General features: G+C 38.5%; 3 protein-coding genes across 8 annotated transcripts in view; 2 read left to right on the forward strand and 1 right to left on the reverse strand.

The window, feature by feature from the left end:
- Window positions 1-332: 332 nt before the first annotated feature.
- Window positions 333-2,450, forward strand: LOC131309843 (uncharacterized). Of its 5 annotated transcripts, none has more exons than XR_009195030.1 (3): window positions 333-993; window positions 1,218-1,525; window positions 1,612-2,450. XR_009195030.1 is itself a non-coding variant. In XM_058336502.1 (2 exons), exons 1-2 carry the CDS (start codon window positions 576-578, stop codon window positions 1,226-1,228), a joined length of 429 nt encoding a protein of 142 aa, XP_058192485.1. In that variant the 5' UTR covers window positions 333-575; the 3' UTR covers window positions 1,229-2,450. The 5 variants fall into 5 exon arrangements, 3 of the variants coding, with proteins under 3 accessions (XP_058192485.1, XP_058192486.1, XP_058192484.1); XR_009195031.1 differs by having other exon boundaries at window positions 1,218-1,520; XM_058336502.1 differs by having other exon boundaries at window positions 1,218-2,450.
- A 2,140-nt stretch (window positions 2,451-4,590) lies between these two features.
- Window positions 4,591-11,366, forward strand: LOC131309844 (sulfite exporter TauE/SafE family protein 3-like). Of its 2 annotated transcripts, none has more exons than XM_058336504.1 (12): window positions 4,591-5,124; window positions 6,743-6,902; window positions 7,872-8,072; window positions 8,142-8,206; window positions 8,382-8,414; window positions 8,497-8,592; window positions 8,663-8,749; window positions 9,252-9,302; window positions 9,416-9,637; window positions 10,423-10,516; window positions 10,763-10,903; window positions 11,059-11,366. In XM_058336504.1, exons 1-12 carry the CDS (start codon window positions 4,903-4,905, stop codon window positions 11,136-11,138), a joined length of 1,452 nt encoding a protein of 483 aa, XP_058192487.1. In that variant the 5' UTR covers window positions 4,591-4,902; the 3' UTR covers window positions 11,139-11,366. The 2 variants fall into 2 exon arrangements, with proteins under 2 accessions (XP_058192487.1, XP_058192488.1); XM_058336505.1 differs by having other exon boundaries at window positions 8,382-8,409; window positions 8,501-8,592.
- A 4,474-nt stretch (window positions 11,367-15,840) lies between these two features.
- The window catches only part of LOC131309847 (uncharacterized), a 46,901-nt gene continuing 42,624 nt past the window's right edge, over window positions 15,841-20,117 (reverse strand). The window contains exons 2-5 of the mRNA XM_058336509.1: window positions 19,333-19,442; window positions 17,861-18,545; window positions 16,718-16,903; window positions 15,841-16,218 (exon numbers count right to left, since the gene is read on the reverse strand). Coding sequence (XP_058192492.1) covers window positions 15,937-16,218; window positions 16,718-16,903; window positions 17,861-18,307 — 915 coding nt within the window. The 5' untranslated portion in view covers window positions 18,308-18,545; window positions 19,333-19,442 and the 3' untranslated portion in view covers window positions 15,841-15,936. The remainder of the gene's footprint in view (window positions 16,219-16,717; window positions 16,904-17,860; window positions 18,546-19,332; window positions 19,443-20,117) is intronic.

Genomic DNA, 20,117 nt, shown 5'->3' on the forward strand with positions numbered 1-20,117 from the left:
AACATTGATTGATATGCTGCGTTTCTTCCTTCTACCCCTCCCTCCCTTATCCTCCCAAGAAACAAGCCCTTAAGGCATACAATAAAGATAACACAATTGGGAATCAAGCGGAGTGACGTATGTTTTTGGTTACCCATATATGACAGATTCAGAAACACTATGGTGCAGGGGTGAATTACAGGGGTTGGGTCTCATCCAAGCGTCCAAAAGTGTTTGTACTGGAGCGAATTTAAAACATACAGTACTATTTTCTGGAAGAGATTGTTTTAAATTCGGACCGTTAATTACTGAGATAGACGACTGACGTGATGCACTATAACTCGTCTGCCCGCCCTACTGGATTCCGGGATCGATGTATGGCACGTGGCTTTGGCAAGAGGATCTTGGCTAGGTATTTGATTGACACCTGGCAAAACTTATCCACGTGTCACCCCACCGGATAAATTGACCAAAATTGGATCAACAAACAAACAAATAAAATCGTCGGGCAAAATTAAAATTGGGGACGATTCCCTTCTTCATTTCTTCTCAATTCCCCTTTCAATTTTCGTAGGGTTAGGGTTATCACTGCAACAATGGAAGCAACGACTGCAGCGGAGGGCTTGCTTGACCAAATCCGGCCGCCGCGTCTAGAAGACGCCGGCCTCGAAGACTGCTCACTCCCACCCGACTCGATCATGGAAGCCTTCCTCAAGGCCGCCACCGACGTCGGCTCACGGGCTGCCTCGATTTTCGAAAAAGACGAGGGGCGTTGCGTGGACGATCCGTGGGGCGAGGAGATGGGGGACGATCTGGTGGGGGTGATCGAGGGTGTGGATCCTCCGCCCGGGGCTTGCGTGGCCGAGAAAGGCGGCGGAGTGGGGGAGGCGGAGGAGAGAGGGGATAAGGTGGTGGAGGGAGGGGAGGCTTGTGTTGATGGATTGAAGGGTTTGGAGATTGGGGATAAGGGGAAGAGTGGTGGTGAAGAGGAGGAAGGTGAAAGGCCAATTTTAGGTGAAACTTTTGTATGAGATTGTGAGTCTTGAGTATTTTGTGGAGTGGGTGTTTGTGTTTGCTGTGTAATTGGATGCTTTGTAATTTGTTTTTGTTGAATCGAGATCGAGATCAAGATCCTTTCGATGAAAAAGTCGTCCTCCTAGTGTTCTAAGCTAGCGCCTAGCGACTTTTAGAACAATGTCTAGTTTTTGTTACTTACACCTGTTGTTTTGTTCATGAAGTTTATGATTAGAGATTCGATAAGAAGTGTTCGGAATGTGTTAGAGATGTTGGTATGTGTGAGACATGTTAGGATGCCAGGTCAAGTAGTATCTTCAAAACATTGAAGCATCATCAAAATGGCATCAATGCTTAGTTCTTGAATGACTATCTAACTTTCTTTTTCAGAATGAGCTTATCAACTAAAACATTTAGAGGAAACTTGGGCGTGCAATAGCCTTAGGGTGGAATTTTGGTACTGTGGGATGGGCGGCAAATAGCCCGTGGTTTTAATCTAGGTGGAGTTGGAATGGGAACGGATGCGAGTAATGTTGTTAAGCTGCTTGAGGCTGAGTATCTTTTTGTCTCTTCGAACTGCAATAACCACTATCTCAACAACATCATTTGTGATTGCAGGCCTCTTCTCCAGAGGCTAGGAACTGAAGGCAAGCATGTGTTTAGGGAAGCAAATCGTTGTGCGCGAATATACTAGCTAAGTCTCAGCTTTAATTGGAATAGTTTTATTTTCAATTCGATGCCAAACTGTATTACTAGGCTGCTGGAAGACGATGCTGATGGGTTGAAATACGCCTATAACTTTCTGTTTTAATTCTTTGTATCAGTACCAGTCAAATACTGTAGAAGAACTTTCAAGTTGAGTCACCACCGGCATCAAATGTCTGGAGTTGAGTTATTGGGATCTGGAGAAGTGTGTAATTGTGAAGGCCCCGAAGTTCATTGATGTGGGTAGCAGCAGGGCAATTTAAATGAGAAGCTAAACAAAGAGAAATTTTTGGGTACTGAGTGGGTACCACGTGACGGTACCCTTTCGCGATCCTAGCCGTCAAAGGTCTAAAGAGACCAAGTCTAAAGGTCGACTCAGAGAAATAGATAGCCCTTTGGAAGATCCCGTGCAGTTGGTGTTTGTGGTCATTGTTTGAACCAATCATCCTGTGAAACTCGTCGAAGATTGAACAGAGTTCTCCTAGGTAGCAGTTGAGTTGAATCATGGGACAAGTTCAACCAAGGAGCATCGAATTACATGAAATGTAACAAGTAACGTAACATGTGGTTGTAGTTATGGGATCAAGCTATTGTTAATGTTCGAAACATTCCAAGTGTTATCAACACTTTTGGGGCCAATTCACAAGCTACTTTTTCTTGATTTTAATTGATCCCTTGCGAGTAGTGGTGTGGTCGGTCCTTCAAGAGCATAGGTCTAGGTATTTGAATTATCAATTCCAACACTTCTACAACTACCCCCGTGTATATACACATCTACTCACAATCATATGTGGATCCATAAGCACTACATATAGAATTTTTGTTGTCAAATAAAATGGGATCAACCTGCCTTTTTAATAGGTGGTCTAGTTTTATTTAAATGATTTTCACACTCCCTTTCTTGTCTTTATTCACATAAATTTACAATCTTGCCCATGGATGTGTAAAAAAATGTATTGAAAAAAGGGCAAGGTAGTAAATTTATGTGGATAAAGACAAGAAAGGAAGTGTAGATTGTAAAAAAGTGTTAAAATTGCTCTCCTATTTTAAACTCTAGTATTGGTAAGAAAAGAAAATAGAGAGAGTGATAGAAGAACTTCTTTTTTTTCGTAGAAGGGTGAGCTGGATTGAACCGGTGTAGCGGGGCCGTTCGGCTAAATAAGTCAAGTGGCTTATTTTTTTGTCCTTATTCAATTTTTTTTTGCATTTGTTAGTTTTTCGTCAATTTTTTTAGAAATTATTGCTTCGTCATGATGAAAGGAATTTAAAAAGTTAAAAATTATGATCGAAATTTAATTTTTTTGAATAAAGACAAAAATAAGCCAATAAGTCAATTTTTTCGTCTTTACTAAAAAAAATAGATTTTGATCATAATTTTTTACTTTTTAGTTTCCTCGTCATGAAGAAGCAATAATTTCCAAAAAATTGATAAAAAAACCTAACAAATGCGAAAAAAAATTGAATAAGAACAAAAAGGCAAGTGGCTTATTTAGGCGAACGGCCCATCCTTGATCAACTAGGGAACCCACCCGACCTAGATTGTTCGGACTTAAGTTATAGCTGACCCGGCCAAAGAGGAAAAATTGATACGTCATCATGTCGCGTGCTCCGTTATCATACCCCAAGCAAAATATAAATTAGATTGGAATCCCCTCTTCTAACTATCTGGTCAACCATCTGGTCCCAAGTATTGATCTCGAAAATGATAGAGGAGGAGCAACTTTACAAGCGCTGCTCCAACCACCACGATGGTTTTAAAATTAAATTGACTTGGGATAGATTATACTCAACGTAAGGTTAAAATGGGATCCAAAAGAAAATACTAGTAGATTCAAGGAATTGTTCAGCTAGCATGTAACAAAAAGTCCACAACCACAAATACATTCACAAACAAATACACACTTTCACACACTGCAGGCGTGCCGTGTGGGTCCCACATGGATCCTGATCCTGAGTGTGTTTATTTGTTTGTTGCGTGAATGTGTTTGTAGTTAACACATTTAGACAAACAAATACAAACTTTCACACACTGCAAGCGTGCAGCGTGGATCCCACGGGGTCCTAAGTGTGTGTATTTGTTTGTTGCGTGAATGTGTTTATAATTTTAGCAAAATTGAGAGCATTTTAAATGTGGTCACGTTATAGAGCTGCAAAATTTGGATACGTGACTGATGTGGGCCTCCTCATATTGATTTGCGGGACAAAGATTTTCTGTCTTTTATCAGAAGGCGGACAAAATTGGGTGTACTCCGGAGGGGTTGTTTTCACTCTATAGGCCTACAAGATTGGGTGTCCCGAGAGGATGTTTTCACTTTATAGGAGAATTAAATGATGAGATTGAACCAGTAGTGTTTACAATGATTAACTTATATATCGCATAATATTTTGGTTTTGTTTTTATTAATTTTTTTTTTTGCATTTATTAGTTTTACGTTAAATTTTTTATGTGATATGGGTTCGTTTCGATGAGAAGAATCGAAAAATAAAAAATTATGACTTTTACATAAATATTTTGAAAAATATCTAAAGAAAAACTCAAAAAAGTAAATTTTTGAACTTTTTTTTGAATATTTTTCAAAATACTTGTATAAAAAATATAATGTTTTTCTTTTTTGATTCCTCTGATCGTAACGAACCATATTACATAAAAGTACCATATTACATAAAAGTATTGACGTAAAATTAATAAACAAGAAAAAATTTAAATAAATACAAAGTTAAAATATTATGATGCATAAATTAATTACTATTGGGGTCTACGTCCTACTGTAATTGTACTCTACGCTCACTGGTCACACCACGGCGAATGGTTGGTGCCAAATCTACTTGATTTGTCTAATCGTACGATCCATACCCAGAAATACCCAGAAAAGGGCGTGAAATTGATAACATCACAAAAATGTGCGTTCAAGAGCCAGGCCACGAAAGGATTAGGTGGCGAGGAGGAAAGACGGACGGAGCGCAGTTGACCAACTGATACTACAAGAATCCACCCAAGATTTAGAGAGAGAGAGACAGAGACAGAGACAGAGCAACGTCTACAGTTGTCACCGGGAGCGCCAATGCATATCACGTTTGGTGTCTCTGCAAAGCTCAACCACTCTCTTTCTGCTTATTAAATTCCGAATATTCCGAATTTGTTTGCAGCAATTTCTTGAAAGAGAGAGAGAGAGAGAGAGGAAGTGGGTGTTTTCAAGAAATCTGATGGGTGAGATTGGGCTACGAGGGAAGCTTTTGAGTTCAGCGGTGGTTGCTGTCCTAGGTCTATCTTCTGTGTTGTTTGTTTCCAACCAATGGAGTACTCTGAAGCTGGTTTTTTCAAGTAGTGAAGGTAGAAATGGTGGAGATGTCGAACCGAATCACATTGCAAAACTACTCAATTTGGTATGGCGAGAAGCTCAATTGGGTTACGAACATGTTTGGCCGGTGAGTAAAATTTCATTCATTTTAATCTTATCGTATGCCAAAGTATTCTAGAAATACCCCTTGGTGGATCAATTTAAGTTTGCATGATGCTATTGTGACTCGCTGAAATTGTCCCTACTGTCACCCGGGGTTGGTCGGTAACGGTAGAGAAAGTAGGATGATACGTAGCGAGAATTGAGTGTGGTGGTCATGAATTTAGTGAAGTCAAGAATTGAGTGCGGCGGTCATGAATTTAGTAAAATCATACTTGACGCCAGAGAATTTGAAGCGGTTGTAGCGGTCAAGTGCCGACCTAGTGCAGAGGCAGCTCCACCTTAATAAGTTCCATGATGGTCAACTGAACACCCGAACAAATTTTTTTTGCTTAGAATATATGTAAAAATTATGGGCTAACTTTCTTTGAACACCCCAACGTAAATATCAATGAATACCCAATTCTAAAAGTCTTGAACACTTAACCCAAAAAGAATTGAACACCTAACCTAAAACTAATTGAACACTCCATCACAACCCAATTACAACCCATCCATCTAGGTAATTTATATTTGTACACCTGACACATTACATCAAATAAAGTTCATAATCATAATAAAAAACTTGTAAAAAACAAGTGAAAAGAAGAATCTATTAATGTAAGTATTATGCTCTGTGTTCACTCTCTATCTTTATTTTCAATGGTTTCAATGTGTTTATTTCGCACTCGTGACAATAACTACTGTATTTTTTTTGGTCTAGTTAGCTTATACATTTACGGATAAAGCTTTACAAAAATTCAACTACATTGCAAATCCCGTTAACTTGAATAATGAATTTAAGACTACGATAGAAATTCTCATCATGTCATCCTAAAGAACATATTTTTTTTAAGTTCATTTCGCCTCGTAGTTAATTTTTTTAAGAATAGAGTTATGTTTTTTGACGGTACTATTTATACAACTATATGAGATTGGGTACATATATTATAGGTTAATATATCAGCTAGTAGAGTTAAGGTAATTTCTAAACACCCTATCAAAAATTCCTAGAGCCGCCAATGCCGTAGTGGCAGTGAAGTGGGCAAAAAATCGGATAGGAAGCGATATGTATTAAGGAATCGGCCACTACGTTGCGAATGTTTGGTAGCCTGAGAAATCTGGCTGTAATGTATCTCAACGCCAGAAACAGAAACGTAGAGGCCGATGTGATATGTAGCTGTGTGGCTACTTAAATCTATGTACTCGAGCTTAAAAGCTTCTTCGAGTTTGACTTGTTACATAGAACAGATCAAGCTTAAGTCTTTGCAAAAATTTTAAGCTCATTAAGTTTTGAAACTAAAGTTCAACTTTATACTGCCTTTTTGCCTTGAAAATCTAATACAAATACTGAATTTCTGTGTGCAGCCACTGATCAGCTCAGGTAAAACTCAAAAAATTAAAAAAAAAAGCTTGAAAACATTTTTGAAGTTTGCTAGGTTTCAAACCTACTCCTCGTTTTCACTTGGCTCGTTTATAAGCCTCGCCTCATGTAACAGTATTGCATTATTATACCCGTTTTCACTTAATTAATTTGTGTTCAAAAGTATGGCCTCTAATTTGAGGTTGGTGGATTGATTCCGAATTTGATGTTATTGGATTGACAGGAAATGGAGTTTGGGTGGAAAATCGTTGTGGGGACTGTAATTGGGTTCTTTGGAGCAGCATTTGGGAGTGTTGGTGGCGTCGGAGGGGGAGGCATTTTTGTTCCCATGCTCACTCTGATCATTGGGTTTGATGCTAAATCATCAACTGCAATGTCGAAATGTAAGTGTTGCAGCAAACTGCGAGTTTGTTTCTAGGAAAATGTTAAAAACAGTCCAGATACAAGGACCATTGTTTGCAATGCCATTCATTCATGATGTCATTCATTAATCCATCACTATCACTCAGGGCGACATCAGTTGGTTAAAAATATGGTGTAATTTTGGGGACTTTCTTAACCTTCCATTCTAAAGACATGATTTTTTTCCATCCTCAAACGCAAAATTCTTGCCACTTTCTGAATTCTTATTACACATTACATTTTTCTATGCAAAATTGCAAATTCTTAATTTATCTCGGCAGACTCTCGAATGCGTATTTTGCTTAATCTTTTCCTTTTTGGTTTTGGACTTTTGGTGGATAAGTGTAGTCCAAATACTTACGCATTAATATGGTGAACTTGTACTTTTGTCGAGACAATATCCCCCTCGGTCTGTCCTTGATGCAAATTCTTAATTTATCTCGGGCCCTGGGCAGATTCACAAACAGGTATTTTGCTTAATTTTTTTCTTTTTTGTTTTGGTGGTTAAGCTGTAGTCCAAATGCATATGGAGTGATATGGTGAACTTGTATTTTTGCTAAGACAATAACTAGAAATTTATTTTTCTTTTGATTTTGATGGATTTAAGGTCTTGAATGACCCTATGCTCATAAAATCCTACAATCACCACTGCAGTATCACTACACACTAAAATTCCAATATTTTCAAGTGAAAAACAGCAACGATAATACAAGTACCTTCTGTTTTACTCTCTCTTACATTGCTTCGTGGGTCCTACATATATTTGCATGGGACTCATAAAATGAGTGGAAATTAAAAACTGGAGAAACAGGCGGTGCCTCTAAACTTCCTTTTTTCGAGCTTCTGCTTTGTGGCATTCCTAAATTGATAGGGAATGCGGGAATGCTGCTGTTACTCCTCCAACATCATAAAGAAAGAAGGGGAAATTCGTTATTTTGCTTGCTTTGTAGGTATGATCACAGGTGCATCGGCTGCGAGTGTTTTCTACAATATCAAGCTAAGGCATCCAACGCTTGAACTACCAATCATTGATTATGACCTGGCACTTCTTTTCCAACCAATGTTGGTGCTGGGAATTAGCATCGGAGTAATGTTTAATGTGATTTTCGCTGACTGGATGGTTACGGTCCTACTCATTATTCTGTTTCTAGGTAATAATCTTGTCAATTGCAACTTTGTTTCGTTGGAAAATTTCAGTTGATTGATCAGATGAGCTGCAGGCACATCAACTAAGGCATTCTTCAAGGGTGTTGAAACATGGAAGAAGGAAACTATAGTAAAAAAGGTTGAATTCTCTTGCAATTCAATTAGTATACTAATCTCACTTATTTCCGATTGTGAAAACAACAAAACCAACCATTTTGGCTTATATAGTTTCAGCAATGACATTGCCACATCAATCTTTATGAGTTTTCTTAACAAATTTCTGTTAGTGAATCGTTTTCTTTTTTATTTTCCAGGAGGCTGCTAGACGATTGGCATCTATTGGTGAGGTAGACGATTCCCTATTCAATCCTTGTAAAGCCTAGTTTATGTATACTTTTTATTGGATTCATTTCATGTTTCGCGCTCTAGTCAGGTGTTGATAGTGAGGAAGTGGAATACAAACCTTTACCCGAAGGCCCAAACAATGGCACTCAAATGGAATCCAGCGAATCGAAAGCATCCACGGTAAAATATATTAACAGGCTTTATATCTATGACTGGCTGTTTCCAGGGCCTGACCTCTGTAATTTTCCAGGTTTCCATTATTGAGAATGTTCACTGGAAGGAACTTGGCATTCTTGTATCTGTCTGGGTCACTATTCTTGCGCTACAAATTGCCAAGGTTTCAATTTGTTGTACCTTATCTTTCTTTGAAGGTTTTTGAGACTATGTTTGGATCATGGATTTGTGCAGGAAATATACAAGTGAAGGGAAAGAGAAGTACATAATGAAGTGAGAAGCTTCTTTGTTTGATTGTTTTCAGAAATAGTTTTCTGGAACACTTATTACAAGACTTGTTTGGCTGCTTATAATTGAGATTTTCGTTTTGGAAGAGCACACACTTTTAGGAAAACACCGTAAAGATACTTCCATGTATTCAATAACCATCTCGGTCCAATGATAAACACAATATGAGATCGAAGAGTGTATATTTTGGAAACAACTTTATGAGAAGTGTGCAGGAAAACCGACTCAGTACCAACAAAGACATATAGTTCTTATGTTTTGGTTTCACCACCTTATTTTTCTCCACAAATCCACGATCCAAACATGTCTTAATTTAGGAATGTCTGCAATGATTAGAGAGTAATCATGAGTCCATGGCATATGCATGTTTGGCGCAGAGTGAGACAACCACCTGTTCTGCAGCATATTGGGTACTAAACCTGCTTCAGGTACTTTCTCTGACCCAAATAAGCGTTTAGAAAACCTCCAACTGTGATCATTGTTCATCAAGTTGAAATGGTTTCTTTCCTTCTCTTTCTTTTTTTTTTGGGTTTTCCTGCAGATTCCTGTGGCTTTTGGAGCATCTGCATATGAAGCAATCGGCTTATACAAAGGACGAAGAGTAATAGCATCCAAGGGAGATGTCGGAATGGCTTGGCGCATTCATCAGTTGGTTCTTTACTGTTTCATTGGCATCCTAGCAGGTGTAGTTGGTGGGTTGCTAGGTCTTGGCGGAGGATTCATTTTAGGTCCTCTTTTTCTGGAGTTGGGAATTCCTCCTCAGGTGCATCTCAAACTTTAACATGGAGTCATGAAGAGAAATACTGTAGTTTTTTTCCTTTTTTTGAACTTAAGATACACTGTAGGTTATGCACGGTTTTGGGCGCCTATGTTACCTGGACTCAGGTGTGAGTATCGGGCGTGGGTGTATATCTAGGGTCGGACATCTCAAACCTTACAATAGATGATAAGTAGATGTGGATCCAAATTTTGATACATATACGGGGGTCTGTTGCATAATTATGGTTTATCATTATTCGTATCTCTAGAAAGAAAATCTAAAATTTTCAACAGTCGTGTCCAATCCATATCCCGCATCCGCACGGGTGTGGTGTCGTGTCGTGTCAACGCGCATACTTCATCCAAAATGGTAGATCTGTGTGACATAAGTGTTTTGCCCTTCAAGTTTCATGCCGTGAAACCAACTCAAGGAACCATATAATGCTATTCTGGCTGCACTTCCGTCATCTTGGTCATTGTGGCCCTCCAGACTGAATAGAGTGCGGCCAATGCTACATTCTATGGTTTATTCTGGGTTGATGGATTACTGCTTCCAGTGAGTGAGTTGAGGAATCTGTAATTCTGTGGTTGCATGATAGATGTAATGGCGACTTTCCTATTTAGAATACAACCCTAAAAAAGGACAGATGTTTGAGCCTCTGAAGCGTTTCTTTAAACCAAGTAGAAGTTTTGTTCCTCTAATTTGCTATCAAACGCCCTTCTTAGTAGTCGACTGCTATGGTTTTCGTATTCTTGTTTAGTACTTATCAGTTGAGCACTTTTATGCAGGTGTCAAGTGCCACAGCTACCTTTGCCATGCTGTTCTCCTCCTCCATGTCTGTTGTGGAATACTACATTCTAAAGCGTTTTCCAGTTCCATACAGTTCAGTTTTCCGGCCAAATATCTAGTTGTAGTAGATTAAGGTAGTGTTTGGATCATGGATCACAGTAGGGATTTGGAAAGGTAAAGGAAAAACAAATGAAAAAGATCAAATATGGGCCCTTGGATACTTCTTCTGTCCCTTCCGCTTTTCCTTTCACTCCATGAACACCTACACAAATCCATGATCAAAATACAGCCTAATGAGTGGTAGCAGGAGTCTTGAGCATAGTTCTCTTTGTATTGCAGGTCTCTACTTTGTTGCTGTAGCTACCGTTGCTGCTTTTACAGGTCAACATGTGGTGAGAAGAATTGTTGCGATTCTAGGGAGGGCGTCTTTGATCATCTTCATTCTGGCCTTCACAATCTTTGTGAGCGCAATCTCGCTAGGCAAGTCTAGTTCTAGAATACCAGCATTCGCTCGCAGTTCTATTGCATGTAAAAAGTTCTACTACAGGATCTTTCTATTGGTGTTGTTTTAACCCCAAAGTGACTTTTGATCTTTTTCCTTGGAATTAAAGGCTGTTGATTTTTTTTTCTTACAGGTGGAGTTGGCATATCAAACATAATAGAAGATATCGAGGAAAAGGAGTACATGGGTTTTGAGGATATTTGTTCATATTAGGCCTTCGGAATCGAAAGCAACAACAAAGGGTTCCGGTCACCCTTAAATCATTTTTGCAATTTTCTGAATTACTATTTATTTTTGAAATATGGAACGATATGAACAATGGAGAAAGTCCATGGTAACAAGCGAGATTGTGATTGCAAATGGCCTAAGTGTGGGTCACCGTCGAGTTTGAAGTATGGTTGTAGTTTATTTCTGCTTATGTCGCTAAACTTCTATGGTCAACTATGTTTCCTTGCTAGTTAATAAATGAATTTCCGATGTACCAAAGAAAAGAAGAAGAAATGCTCTGTACTATGTGAACAAAGGCGATTGGCGTCTTCTGTGACTCTTTTCATCGAGTGTATTCAGGGAGATCACCATATATGCGATGGTTACGCTAGCAATACAGCAGTACCAAAGGGATTTCCATGTGTGTGTTTAGTTTTGTTTGACGAACTGGAAATATGGTGGCACATTGTTTGGTGCGTAAGGGTGTTGACGGGTCGGGAGTCTCTACTTGGGAGGTTTCTCCTCCCACCTGCATGGCTAGACGATCCTCTCATAAGGGATGGCTGCTTTTTTTAGTTGTGATGTTGATGCAGGGTGAATTCTAGAAAAATCCTAGTACAATTTTATTCAGTTAGATTTAGTCCCTTATTTCATATGTTTTCATTTGGCAAGAATTTTCTAGAAGTATTTCGTTTCCTAATTTGATTTGATCTAGTATTCCTATTATGTCGGATGCTTGGTCATGAAGAAGTAGATTTGATTTGATTTCCTAAAGTTTATTTTTAGTATTTTAGAAAGGCTAACTAGGTTTAGGAATTCTACCATTATAAATAATGATGTAAGCCTCTTGGCTAGGAGAGTTGATCAATATATTGAGTGTTTTCATAAGAGAGAGTATCTCGTTTTTCCTATAATTCTATTAATCTGTGGGTTATTAGATTGTGGAAGAGTTGTTCTTTACTCGTGGGGGTGATTTTGTTCTTGTTCACGTTTCTAGCTGCATCAGTTGGTATCAGAGCTTAGGCTCGGTTCTTGATCGATCATGGCATGGAGATATTGTCATGAACGACAATTTGATGTCGAGTATGTGTACAAGCACAACGATGCCGCGCGAGAAGCACAACTGGAGGCCCGTCCTGCACAACGTTCCGATGAGCAGTTTCAAGCGCTTAGAAAGCAGCTGGCTGCCATGGCGGTTGCTAGCGGTACACCTCAAAACCATTCGCCGAATCCACGTTTTGTGGATGAGGAAGATGTTGATTATGCTGAAGATGGAGGTGAATACCCGATTGCTACGAATTCGCCACGGAGGGAAGGACCCATGGAGCGAACTTATTCAAGGCAATGGGTATCAAACTTCAAATTTGACATACCAGAATTCAACGGTTGCATGCAACCTCATGATTTTCTGGATTGGGTTGTGGTCGTGGAGGAGACTTTGGAGTTCAAGGAGGTGCCTTTGGGCAAACAAGTTCCTTTGGTCGCAACAAAATTTCGAGGACTTGCTGCCGCATGGTGGCAATATCTCAAACAGACACATGTTCGGCAAGGTAAGGAAAAGATTCGTTCGTGGAAAAAATTAAAGAAACATGTGTTCTGTCTTTTTGCCACGTAATTATACTTGGATCATGCCAAAGAAATCTGGGAATATGCAATCTCATAGCATTGAGTTGGATTTTAAATCAATTTCCCTCCATACGGAATCTTATTTGTCAAGCAATTTTTCAAACAAAATATTTTCAACGTCAAGCTCCAAAAGTCAAATATCGAAGGAATTAATTTTGAAGGCAGAAGTTGGAAAAAGAGATCACGGGTATAGCAATAATATTGGGGATATCAAAGAATTAGAGGAAGAATTATGTGAAATATTTTTTTATCACAAATACATGTTTTTCGGAGTCACAATATGATTGTGATTTGCCCCCAAAGTATGATGAGTACCCAGATGATGAGTATGAAATATGTGAACTTAGCACTGTTGAAGGTGTGCACATTGTAATTGAAGAAACAAGAACAACTTTGCCCAAGGAAAATGCTTCTGAAGGCAGCCCACTACCCATTAATGTAGTTAATGTGATGGATATTACTGCTTTGGGGATTAAATTCAGTCAAGAGAAGGTTGAAGAAGAATATGCAAATTATTGCACCCCAGTCGAAGAGCCAAATATTCAACAGGGGTCAAGCTTTGCTTTTGCTATTGGCTCATGCGTTTTTCCAGATAGCGACATCCCACCAATAATAAGATGCGATAAACCTAATGTGATCAAGGGATTCTCTTTCCAAGATGGCAAAGTGACGGAAGATGGTAATTGGGTTTTCTGTGGTGGAGCATGGGATGATTCCTCTTTCGTTGTAGCCTTTTATAGAAACGTCGATAAGGGTACACAACTGATTGGAAGGATTAATTTAAGGTTCAAAGCAGATGCTGATAATCGAAGACGTGCTAAGTTACTCAAGCAAAACTCGAGGACGAGTTTTTTTCAACCAGGAGAGGCTGATGCAGGGTGAATTCTAGAAAAATCCTAGTACAATTTTATTCAGTTAGATTTAGTCCCTTATTTCATATGTTTTCATTTGGCAAGAATTTTCTAGAAGTATTTCGTTTCCTAATTTGATTTGATTTAGTATTCCTATTATGTCGGATGCTTGGTCATGAAGAAGTAGATTTGATTTGATTTCCTAAAGTTTATTTTTAGTATTTTAGAAAGGCTAACTAGGTTTAGGAATTCTACCATTATAAATAATGATGTAAGCCTCTTGGCTAGGAGAGTTGATTAATATATTGAGTGTTTTCATAAGAGAGAATATCTCGTTTTTCCTATAATTCTATTAATCTGTGGGTTATTAGATTGTGGAAGAGTTGTTCTTCACTCGTGGGGGTGATTCTGTTCTTGTTCACGTTTCTAGCTGCATCAGTTTCTTTTAATATTTAGTATTTTGAGATCAAATCTTTTGATTTTGGTAATATTGAGTCAAATAGCGATTCACCGGGATTCAACTTCCTATTTTGCTGATTCCTTTTCGGTCTTAGATTTTTAGTATAAAATAAGTTGTAGGGTGACATTAAAATGGAGTTGTTTATTGAATTAATGAAAATGGAGAGTTTTCTCATTATCGTGTGTTCGAAGAGGGAGTACCTCTAGTTCATACCTATTTGTGTTTATGTTTCAAAGAAAGAATATTTAACATAAACAAGTTCGTGATCTCTTCTTGCAAATAGTTTTGTAAAAGGAGGCTGCCTTGCATCAGTTGGTATCAGAGCTCTCGTTTCAATCCTGACTATGGCCGGAGGACGTGCTGGAGGTCGAGGTGGAAGAGGAGGTCATACAATTAGTGTTGATGAAGTCTATGAGCGAGATGAGGTTGCTCGAGATGCTCGAATGGAGGAAAGATTGCAGCAAGTCTTGGCGGCGATTGGGTTGCTTACCCAACGCATAGAGGCTTTTGAAGTTGCAATCCCACCTCGCCATCGTCCAATTCAACCTTGGTCTCCGAAAGAGGAGGAGGTGTCGGATGATGTTTCTATCACTAAACCTTTGGCTGATAATCATCAGACGAGGGGGAGGGCAATGGTGAATGAAGCTACTATTGAGTGGCCATTCAAAGTAAATATTATTCCAGATTTAGTAGTGGATTGGAGTAAACCACCAGTTTTTGATGAAGAACCGGTGGAGAAAATTACAAAAGAAAAAAATCAAAAAATATTGGAAAAAAAAGTTTTTACCATGCTTGAAGGTGGTGAGATTGGTTGGGGTAATCAATTTGAGGATTCTTTTTGGGAATGTACTGAAGCTATTATGAAGAAGAATATTTGGATTGCATACTTAGAGCAAATTGTGGCAAACAATATTGCTTTTATTTTTCTTGACGCATCTTTACAGTTTGGGGTCCGAAAAATTAATTTGAGGTACAAGATTGATGCAGACAAGTCACGACGAATTCAACTTTATAAACTTGAGGACGAGTTTCTTCAAGACGGGGAGAATGATGCAGAATGGAAATGGTTTATTATTTAAGAAATAGATATTTAGTTTTATTATTTTGGTTATAAATTATTTTTGAATATTCCGCTTTGAGTGCCATTTGTTTTGGCAAGTTTTCTTTTAATATTTAGTATTTTGAGATCAAATCTTTTGATTTTGGTAATATTGAGTCAAATAGCGATTCAACGGGATTCAGCTTCCTATTTTCCTGATTCCTTTTCGGTCTTAGATTTTTAGTATAAAATAAGTTGTAGGGTGACATTAAAATGGAGTTGTTTATTGAATTAATGAAAATGGAGAGTTTTCTCATTATCGTGTGTTCGAAGAGGGAGTACCTCTAGTTCATACCTATTTGTGTTTATGTTTCAAAGAGAGAATCTTTAACATAAGCAAGTTCGTGATCTCTTCTTGCAAATAGTTTCGTAAAAAGAGGCTGCCCTGCATCAGATGTTCTCATTGTTGGTTACAATCAATAGAGTTCCTAACATTTTGACAAAAAAAAAGCTAGCAATGCATACTATATGAGGAAAGCTGAGCATGATTTTCACATCTGGGCGCGAAGAAGACAACCTCATTCGATTCGCACTGGATTTGCAAAATTAACCTATCAGCCACAAAAAGTCGAGAAAATGTGATCACCAACCAGAAGGAAGGAAGGAGAGAGAGAGAGAGAGAGAGAGAGAGAGAGAGAGAGAGAGAGAGAGGGCATGCTTCAAATCCTGAGATGAACAAAAGACACGCCCATCTTATTTACCGAAATCAGAATTACATTATCATATGCCGTACCCAATCTCAAATAATCTGCAAATACATCACACAAATCAGTTGTAAAAGCATGAATCATTCTTAAATTTCATAGGTTTGGTACTGGAGGAATCAATAACCACGGGGCAAGAAATCTGGACCCGGTGCTTCGTCCTCACCAATTTCCCTACCACATTTCCTCGTGAGTGAATATCAAACTGCAATGTCAATGGAACCTGAACAGCACCGCTATTGGAGGCTGCTAAACTTGATCCAGCCCCATACAGTGGTACCCTTTTTCCTTCTATATTTACCAATGTAATCCGGTTACTCTTTCTCGGCTGATAGTATTTCTTCAACTGCAATCACAACATTCAAAATGAGTATTCGTATTCTGATAGAGAAGAGAGGAAGCCATGAAGAAGAAACTGAATCAAAATTGATGAAAAACATCACCTAATAGAAAACAACAAAAAGAAACCGAACACCCGTGATGGACATCATGCTAATGAGCAAAATTCAACCAGAAAAACAAAAACGAAGAACCACCACGTGACTTGGTCGTATTTTCAGAGAAAATCAGATGCTAGAATGGCAAAATGAGCTAGAATTTTCGAAACGGATGCGATTTTAAGAACAGCAATCAATCATGGTAAAGTCTTAATTTTTATGATGTAAAGCTGCTGCTATGTGCCATGCTCAACAGCCTTAATCGGCTAGTTTGAATCTAAATCACTTTCTCTCGCTTTATCTCTTTGTTAGCAATTCCCATATCGAAATACAGAACAGGAATGGGAAAAAATATAGGATTAACATGAAAGCCAGAAAAGGGACGAGACTGATGGATATGATCATCACCTGTCCAGTGGCAACAGTAATCTCCGAGTAGACGAGACTGATGGGCGTGGAGCTAACATGAATGCCAAAAAATGTAGCAGGGTTGTATACGCTAATCCTCAGTGAGCCATTCACGGTCAACATCTTTGTTGGCACCCCGGTGTTATCTGAACCCTCCCCCAAATAGATGTTATTCACTGCCAAGCTCTGGATTGTAGATTGTATCATCCATCAGAAATAAGTACTTAAGGAATAATGCAAATAACTCAAATTGTACGTCTGTGTGTGAGTGCTCGGGTTTTGCATGCACGACACACACACACACACACACAAATTATTGTTGGATTTGAGTCTGATTGAGTCGAGGACAAGGTAATAAGCAACAAGGATAAAGTCATAAGCAACATGGGATAAGGTAATAAGCAACAAGGGGTAAAAAGCCATAAGCCTCTTAGGTTGATCAATATAAAAGAACAAACAGGGAAGCTAAAAGGAAATAGTTCCAAGCTTCACAAACCCATTCCCAGAAGGGTGCAATTATGAGCTGTACTGATACAACCCAATCACTGTTATTAACAAGGAGCAGAACCCAAGTAGAGCCTTGTGAAAGAACATGACAATCATCGAAAGTATTCAATAGGTAGCTCATTGGAGGGGAAGACAACCAACACAAATATTATCTTGTAACACTGAAAAGTGAGTGCTTTGTTTGTTTTGCCTGCCAAACGGGGTTCGGATGTAAAACAAAGCATGTACTATACTACTATGCAAAGGCCTCAAAAATTAAATTTGACATCCCGATTTCCATTTGATCATCTGAACTTCTCAAGGAACAAAAGCATTATACCATTGTACTACCAGATGGAATTGCTCCCTTGTGCCATCTATAGAAAATCAATCAGGGAATCCAAATTTCTGATTGTTAAATCTCTGATATGCAAAGATAATCTGATTCTACTTGCTATTATCACATTTGCAGCTGTTTTTCCTTCTTTCCCGAAGTTCCCAACTGCCATGGCATACATTTCCACATATCATTGGTGCTTAAAATTTTTTGCCAAGAATTTTTTTTAGATACAAACTAATCAACTATACTACTAAACAGAGAGAATTCAGCATGGTATTCTGAAGCACCGAAAAAGAAGAAGATAGAATTCAGCGTACCTTCACAGTAACCTCAGCTTTGAAAGGCCTCCCAGCACCCCAGATGATCAAACAAAACACCGTGAACAACACAACAAAACTCAATAAAGCCAATGCAATCTGGAACCGTCGGCTAAACCCCTTATCATCAAACTCATCATAAGTCCCTTCTTCGAAAATCACATTACACTCAGGCCACCCCTTGTCATTCCTTTTCTGCCCTCCTTTCCTCCCGGAAGACGACCTAAATATTCCCGAAAACCGACTTGCTGAAGAGTTCCTAGAGTGCCTCCCAACGGAAGGGTGTGAAGGGGATTCCATCGGGGTATTTGGTTGCATTGAGGACTTGTCCCCATCATGTGAGTCCCTTGAAGGACTTTGGACATAGTATACTAGCTGCTTTGGAGACCTTGATGGGGATGATGGGTCTAAACTGGTTACATCAGATTCAGACTTTGTGTGCATCATTTTTCAATACTAGAATTTCTAGCAGGAGAAAATGAGAAATTTACCAAGGTATCAAAATTAACAAATTTCCAAAAGATTTACTGACACCCAAAATGTTTCGAAACAATACTTGGTGGCCTAGTGGCGAGGCAACTTAGGTTTATCCCGACTCCCCATGTCAGCAATTCTTAAGGGTGTGGAACTGTGAGAGGTGATGTAGGGATTAGTCCGAGAAGTAAGAAAGCCGGTCTAGTACGCCCTGCATTACCAAAAAAATTTATTAAGCAGATTAATGAAGCCCAACACCCGAAATTTTACAATTTCTAAAACAAAAACTTGCTTAGAAGTAAGACTTCAATAAAGCTCTTGATTCACAAAACCAAAAATAATTAGAATTTCTAAAACAAAAACTTGCTTAGAAGTAAGACTTCAATAAAGCTCTTGATTCACAAAACCAAAAATAATTAGAGCCTCCCAGCAAGTTTTTGAGCAATAACTTGCCCCTAAGGATTAGTCGAGGCGCGCGTAAGCTGACCATACACCTTAGTTATCAAAAAAAAAAAAAAACGTTCTTGAGCAATAACTTCGAATTTCAAAAATTGCTGCCACCCAGAAAGATTAATGATGCGGAAACTAATGTTTGAAGAATTCTCAATTCTCCAAGTAGAACCTGATCAGAGCTTCACTACAGCACAAATTCACAAAATCTTTCAAAAGATATAATGAGACCCAGAAAATATTTTGACAACCGGTGACAGATTAGCGTATCTGAATGATGAAATTCTTATAATGTTTGTTGTTTCTAAAAAATAATAATAATGATGATGAAATTCTATCTAACGAAGAAATAAAATTGACACCTGAGTTATCGAGCCCGGACACTTCAGTTTTAAAACGAAGCAATAAAATCGACGACTAACACTCTGTTTTTTTATGAATTGGAGACAGGATCGAAGCAATTTAATTAGATAGAGTTGATAAAGCATGTACAAAAAAAACTTACAATATGAAAGAAAACTCAAAACCCACACCATCACTTGAATTACCTGAACTAATAAAGCATGCCCAGAAATTTTCAGACCGAGAAAAACAGGTAGAAGAAGCTAGATTGAACTGAGACCTGAAGCATAGCTTAGCCCTCTCTCTCTCTCTCTCTCTCTCTTTACTGAAGCGTAATGATAAAGGTTTGAACGTAAGAACGTGACTTTTATGATTGGTTTCGTGGAGCCAAATTACTACAGCTGTGTAAAGAAGAAAGGGAGGAGAGAGAGAGAGAGAGAGAGAGAGAGAGAGTGTGTGTAACAAACTACTCCTACTACAGTTTGTCATTAAGGCTTTCCTTAAACGCTTGTCATTTCCTTAAACGTACAGTAGGCGCTGGTGACCGAACCTTGTTCCGAGCCTAGGTACCGTAGCCCGTAGGTTGGGGAAATAAGTGTCGGTTGCAAAATATCAGGATTTGGACAGCGGACCTAATTTATGCTGCTGTATAACAGAGTCATAAATAAATATTAACTACCGCCCCTTTTTCGTTTTTAAATAAATATTCAGACCGCAAACCTAAACCTCTAAAAAGATATTTTTTTTTGTTAAAAAAATTTCATAAATCAATAAATATCAATAAGTTTTTTCAAGTTGTAAAATAGTTCAAGTTTTTCAACAGAAAAAATACATCTTTTTAAAGGCCGAGATTTACGAATCGAATATTTATTTAGAGCTGCAAGCGAACGTAACTTGCCGGTGATGTGTGGAAAATGGAGTGAAGGAAATAGTCCGTTTTTGGCTTGAAGTACAATTTTCAACCCGAAAGCTATTTCACCAGCCAAGCCAT

This window comes from Rhododendron vialii, chromosome 12a, assembly GCF_030253575.1.
Source record: "Rhododendron vialii isolate Sample 1 chromosome 12a, ASM3025357v1".
Taxonomy (NCBI): domain Eukaryota; kingdom Viridiplantae; phylum Streptophyta; class Magnoliopsida; order Ericales; family Ericaceae; genus Rhododendron; species Rhododendron vialii.